The 6,019-nt window shown below is 37.9% G+C and overlaps 1 protein-coding gene and 1 pseudogene across 2 annotated transcripts; one reads left to right on the top strand and one right to left on the bottom strand.

Moving 5' to 3' along the window:
- Nucleotides 1-865: 865 nt before the first annotated feature.
- LOC104793917 (uncharacterized) lies at nucleotides 866-2,192 on the top strand. Its single transcript, XM_087455970.1, has 5 exons — nucleotides 866-1,096; nucleotides 1,193-1,298; nucleotides 1,417-1,578; nucleotides 1,675-1,813; nucleotides 2,000-2,192. Exons 1-5 carry the CDS (start codon nucleotides 866-868, stop codon nucleotides 2,190-2,192), a joined length of 831 nt encoding a protein of 276 aa, XP_087312096.1.
- Nucleotides 2,193-2,673: 481 nt separating this feature from the next.
- LOC104793916 (UDP-glycosyltransferase 91A1 pseudogene) lies at nucleotides 2,674-4,775 on the bottom strand (annotated as a pseudogene). Its single transcript, XR_015560346.1, has one exon. The product of XR_015560346.1 is annotated as a UDP-glycosyltransferase 91A1 pseudogene (transcript).
- Nucleotides 4,776-6,019: the final 1,244 nt, after the last annotated feature.

Genomic DNA, 6,019 nt, shown 5'->3' with positions numbered 1-6,019 from the left:
GATTTATCTTGGTGTTACTAGACCCGACCTAGCATACTCGGTGAATATCTTATCACAATTTATGAGTGCTACGCGAAAAAAAAATTGGGAAGCTGCTATTCGAGTTCTTCATTATTTGAAAAGCAGCCCATGCCAAGGAATATTGCTTCGTGCGGACAGTGATCTTCAAATTTATGGGTGGTGTGATTCCGACTATGCAGGTTGCCCAATGACATGACGATCTTCGACTGGTTGGTTTATTCAGCTCGGACAGTCACCAATCCCTTGGAAAACAAAGAAACAAGATGTGGTGAGTCAATCTTCTGCTGAAGCAGAGTACAGAGCAATGGCTATGACGACCAAGGAGTTGAAATGGCTGAAAACCTCCTTTTAGATTTGGGTGTAGTTTTGATGCAACCGATGCGGCTTTACTGTGATAATAAAGCTGCTTTACATATTAGTGCGAATCCGGTTTTTCATGAAAGAACCAATCATATCGAAAAAGACTGCCACTTTATCCGAGATGAAATCAAGTCGGGCAACATTGCCACAGCTTATGTCTCACAACAATACAACTTGCGGACATTTTTACAAAAGCTTCGGGACAAGCTGGGCATTTTGGATCTTCATGCTCCAGCTTGAGAAGGGGGGGGGGGGGTAATGGAGAATATATATTATTTACATATCTTATAGATTTATCGTATCTTTTCTTAACTTGGTCTCCAAGACAATACCTCTTTGTAGAGTTGTATATATACTCGACTTCTGGGTACGAAGGAATACACAGAAAATTCATTATTCAATCTCTTCTTTATTTATCAGTTTCCTTTTGAAGCGGGAACTTTACCCCGTCTGATATTTGGGGTTACCTCTCTTAACCAAGCAAATGTCTTTGGATGATTGCCTCCCTCTGCTTGAAAAGATACGTTCCTGTATAAGAGCTTGGAAGAATCGGTTTCTCTCATATGCAGGCCGACTGCAACTGCTCAGCTCTATCATATCTAGCTTGACAAATTTTTGGATTTCGGCTTTCCGTTTACCTAGTGGGTGTATTGTAGAGATTGAACGTATTTTCTCTGCTTTCCTCTGGTCTAGGCCTGATTTGAATACCAACAAGGCAAAAGTTGCTTAGCGTGATGTGTGTAGACCTAAAGCTGAAGGCGGTTTGGGCCTAAAATCCATTTTGGAAGCTAATAAAGTCAGTTGTTTCAAGCTTATTTGGCGTGTCGTCTCTGCTAGTTCCCTTTGGGTGGATTGGATAAAACGTGAGCTTTCACGGGACGAGTCTTTTTGGTCTGTTAAGGGGCATACAACCTCAGGTTCATGGATGTGGAGAAAAAATCCTTAAATATCGGCTGCCAGCAAGAGACTTCTTGCGCAAGGAAGTGTGGAGCGGTAAAAACACTTCTTTCTGGTTTGATAATTGGTGTCCTCTAGGTCCTTTCAATGTTGCTTTAGGGGATTTTGGGTTTATAGCCCTCGGAATACGCCGTTCTGCTACGGTAGCTGAGGCTCTTTGTCATAGGCGGCGCCGACATAGTTTGCTTATATTGAATCAGATTGGGGACAAACTAGATAGAGTTTGGTCTAGGCAGCATGGTGATGAGGCTGATGTTTCTATTTGGCGAGGATTGAGAGATAAGTTTCGTCCTCAGTTCATTACCAAAGAGACATGATCTCAAATTCGTTGTCCAGGGCCTCCACAACAATGGTCTAAAGCGGTTTGGTTCTCCAACTCAACCCCAAAGTATGCTTTCCTCACTTGGCTGGCTGCTCTTAATCGATTAACCACGGGTGATCGTATGTCTGGCTGGACTGGGGTGGTCTCTACATGGTGTGTTCTTTGCTCTGATCCGTGGGAGACACAAGATAATTTGTTCTTCTCTTGCTCGTACTCCTCCAATGTATGGGTGAATCTAGCAGGTCCACTATTGTAGATGCACTTTACGCTGTATTTTGGTGATATCGTATCCCTCCTGTCTGATACTGCTCTCTCTCCAGTCACTCGTTTCATACTCAGGTATGTTTTTCTGGCCAACGTTCACTTTCTCTGGGGTGAACGCAATGGTCGTCGTCATGGGGAGGCTCCTAAGCCTCATGGTCACCTTGTCAAGCTGCTTGACCGAGTCATCGGTAATCGATTGTCAACTCTCACGGTAGGGGAGTCACCACCAGAGGATGTTTTTGGCGTTTGGTTAGCTACACGCTACTAATCACTTGGTTACCTCTGTTTTTGATTTCAAACTCTTTTCAGATTTAAAGTTGCAAATATTGTAAAGGCATAATGTTTTTTTTTGGCTTGAATAAATTTTAACATTCATTCAAAAAAAAATAACAAAGGAGGGTTTTTTTTGTTTATGTGGCAATCTCACAGTTTTTCACACCTTTTTCTGTTTTTTCTTTTTCCTTTTGCTTATGTATACTATCATATTTGCCAAAAACATCTTTCATTATATCTTCATTATCTTTCGACAACTAACCAATCACACCTCATTTGATTTGAATATAAAACATCCTCTGTATATTAAAATAGAGTAATTTGGAAATATTTTTTGTTGTCAAATAAATAAAACTAATTATGAAATTAAATAGTATAAGATTTACATGTGTCATGAATAGTTCTTACCTAATTGTTATAAAAGAATGGGAGAAATTATATTAAATATGCAACACGTGAACTATAGACCTTGACCATTTCAAAACAACATATTATTCACTGATCATCGTTACAACACTTAGATCAATTTTAACTATCGTATACACTTGATCAATTTTAACACTCAATATTGACCCGTCATTGGATCAAACACATGCAGATCAATGCTAACGATGAGTAACAAGATAATCCAAGAAAGAATCAACATAACGATCTTGTGTTTCCATATCTCCAAACACTCCCTTCATGTCCTTCACACTCTCTCTATAAACCTTTCCTTCTTCTCCCTCCATTACCAATCTCAGCGCTTGAGCAACATCTTCTTTAGTAAAGGAACCTGTTGTTTCTTCCCGAAGGATCATATGTCCAATTTTCTTTTCCTCGGCTACTCTCGCATTGAATCCTTGGCCGTATACAAAACCTATCATCACCATAGGTTTAGCAAACCGTACAGCTTCGATTAATGTATTCCAACCGGAATGGGACAATACCAACCCGATAGAATCGTGGTTCAATGTTCTCAGTTGTTCAACCCAACCTCTCCACACCATCCCTCTATCAGCCGTACGCTCTTCAAACCCTTCAGGAAGCTCAAGCGGTTCGGAATCCCACGGACCGCGCCGAGTCCTTAACGCCCAAAAAAAAGGTAAACCGGAAAGCTCTAAACCAAGAGCTATCGAATTAAACTCGGATTGACTCGGTTTAGCTTCTGTACCGAAACTTACGTAAACCACGGAGTTAGTTTTTCGTGAGTCTAACCACTTTTTAGTAGACAACCATGCGTCGGTATCTTTAAACGTTTCATCCAGTTTTGGAGGTAAAACTCCAACAGGGATAACTGGTTTACGATGAAGATCTTGTAAAAGTTCCAACCATTCTGTTTCGTACTCGTTGCAGCTCCGTATGACAATAATATCACACCCGTCGAGTACGCCGGCGATACGGTCAAGGTCGGGGATATTCCCTTCGGTGGATTCCACCACTGCTCCATTGAAAATGGCCTTGCTTTCGAATAACTGGAAAAACACCGGAGTTTCGAATGGAACCCATTTAGGCTTCGTCACAAAATCCTCAGGGGATTTACGGTACTCCTCGAACCCTGGTGGTTTAAGAATTCCGAAAATCCCGCAGTTAAAAGCGCCGAAATATGCGTTTTTAATTCCAAGGCGGCGAGCTATTGGAGGAAGCCAATAAGGTGCAAAATCTTGGAGAAGCCAATCAGGTTTCAAAGATTCAAGAAACTCCGTTAACGGAACTCGTAATCCGTCGAAAGCGATTTTCAAATAAGGAACGAGATCGAAAGGTACGTCTGTAGTGGCTTCGGCGGCCTCCGGGAGTTTCTTGTGGCCGGCAAATGGGAGCTTGACGAAATTAATGGCCGAGGAGAGATTCTCGGGCAACCGTGGGAGGAGACGGTCGATGTTACCAGGAGTGGAAATGAAAGATACGTTGTGACCCTTTTGAACCATGAGTATAGAGAGCTCCAAATGTGGAACCAAATGGCCAAAGGCTAACCATGGAAACATTGCTACGTGGAGCTTGGTTCCATCTCCATTCTTTTCTTTAATATTTGCCATTGTTATGGTATATGGACTATAGTCTATAGATGATCAACTCTAGTGTTCTTATATAGAGGAAATGAAAAGAATGGAGATGGAACAAGGGAAAGAAGGTACGTAAGACATGTTGTTTGTTCAGTCCCGTCTCAAATAAATGTTAAACCCTAGATGAAGTGAATTTTTTGGACTCTTTTCACAAGAAATAATATATATTTTTTTGGTCCCCTTTTTTCAAGAATTTTTCCCAAATTTTGGAATGGTCCCAGGACTTTTGCCCCTCTCGTTGCCCCTTGAGCTGGGACTGTGTATGTTAGCTTGTGTGGTTAATAACCCTACCTTCTTGTACGTGTTATTTATTTATTTGATTGTGATAGCACATGTTGTCTGTTTGTGGGGTTGTAATGGAAATAATTAATATTAGATTGGTCCACCGTCGGCCTTTATCTTTTGCAGGTAACGATCTAATCCATCGACATAAAAATTAACCTACTCAATCAATAGCAAGAAAATTCAGCAATATTGACGAAATTGTTCTTGGAAAAAAGCACCATCAAGAAAAAAAAACAACTGAAAAAGAAAAAAGAAAGAAGAATTTTCAGTAGCGTGTTGTCGTCACGACCTGAAAAAAAAAAGAGATTCTCAAAAATAGCACAAAATTAAGTTTTTATTCCAAACTTAACACAACATCTCTAAAATTTAAAAAATAATACCAATTAATCTTTTAAAATTAAATCCTAAATTCAAAATACTAAATCATACCCCTCAAAACTATACCCTAAATGTGAAATTGATAGTGCTATTTTTGAAAATTTATGGAATGTGTGCTATAGTTGTTTCCATAAAACTTATTTTAGTACTATTTTATGGTATTTCTCAGAAAAAAACAGGGTCGTTGTTCTTGAAGAGAGCCCAATAGAGAGACGACACTGTTTAAAGTTTATAGAGTAACTAATAACCCCGTCGAGTAGCGAAAATATTGGCAAGAACATATCCATTAAATTCTATGAATCTCAAAACGGGACTAAGAGAAACAAAAGAGTGGGTAAATACTTTGAAGAATGAAGGATGGCTCCATCTTTTCCTATGATGAAATGTAATTTTGATGCAGGTTTTGATAGTATCACCGGAGAACACAGGAGACCACTGGAGAAATCTTGTCGTCTGGGGAGCAAAGAAATTAAATCACGCAGAAAATCCGTTGGAAGCAGAGACTAAGGCTTTAATATTGACGCTTGATCAAACATGGATCCAAGGTTATGATTCAGTCATCTTTGAGGGAGATAGTGAACTAATTTGCAAATTAGTCGAGGGTACTTTACAAAATGCATATTTATCCAATTTGTTACATGTTCCTCTTTGTAATGACAATATTTAAAGCAATATAAGTTTTTTTGAAAAAGGAAAAAAATCTATGAATCTCTTATTAATATACTATTATTATTTTTAACATATTTTAGTATTAAATTTTTGTTTGAAAATAGTTAAAAAGACTAAATCTCTTATCAGTATTAACAGTTTAGTGCAATTTAATAAAATAACTATATATATAATTTTAATAATATCAAACCACATATATATAAAAATAAATTTTCAAATCTCAAATTTTAACCTAATCAATTTCAAATTATTATATTAACTTAAATAATATTAATTTAGTATGATTATATTTTAACAAATATTTCTATAATTTTTAAATTTATGTATAATGAAATTTGTTAGATATATATAATTTTATTTTATGATCTCTAGAAAAATAATGACAATATATAAACTGTATAATGACAATATATAAACTGTATAATTACGAGAGAGAAAAGGCGATTGC

Source organism: Camelina sativa, chromosome 6 (assembly GCF_030686135.1).
Source record: "Camelina sativa cultivar CO46 ecotype springtype chromosome 6, ASM3068613v1".
NCBI classification, from domain to species: Eukaryota; Viridiplantae; Streptophyta; class Magnoliopsida; order Brassicales; family Brassicaceae; genus Camelina; species Camelina sativa.
The sequence above is the reverse complement of the archived record's forward strand: the minus strand, read 5'-3'. Positions and strand labels throughout refer to the sequence as shown.

Coding starts and splice junctions, on each gene's coding strand:
- LOC104793917 (XM_087455970.1), top strand. CDS start 866: ATGTCTTTGGATGATTGCCTCCCTCTGCTTGAAAAGATACGTTCCTGT. Junction 1,097..1,192: donor CTGATTTGAATACCAACAAG/GCAAAAGTTGCT, acceptor AGTTGTTTCAAG/CTTATTTGGCGTGTCGTCTC. Junction 1,579..1,674: donor AGTTTGGTCTAGGCAGCATG/GTGATGAGGCTG, acceptor TTCGTTGTCCAG/GGCCTCCACAACAATGGTCT.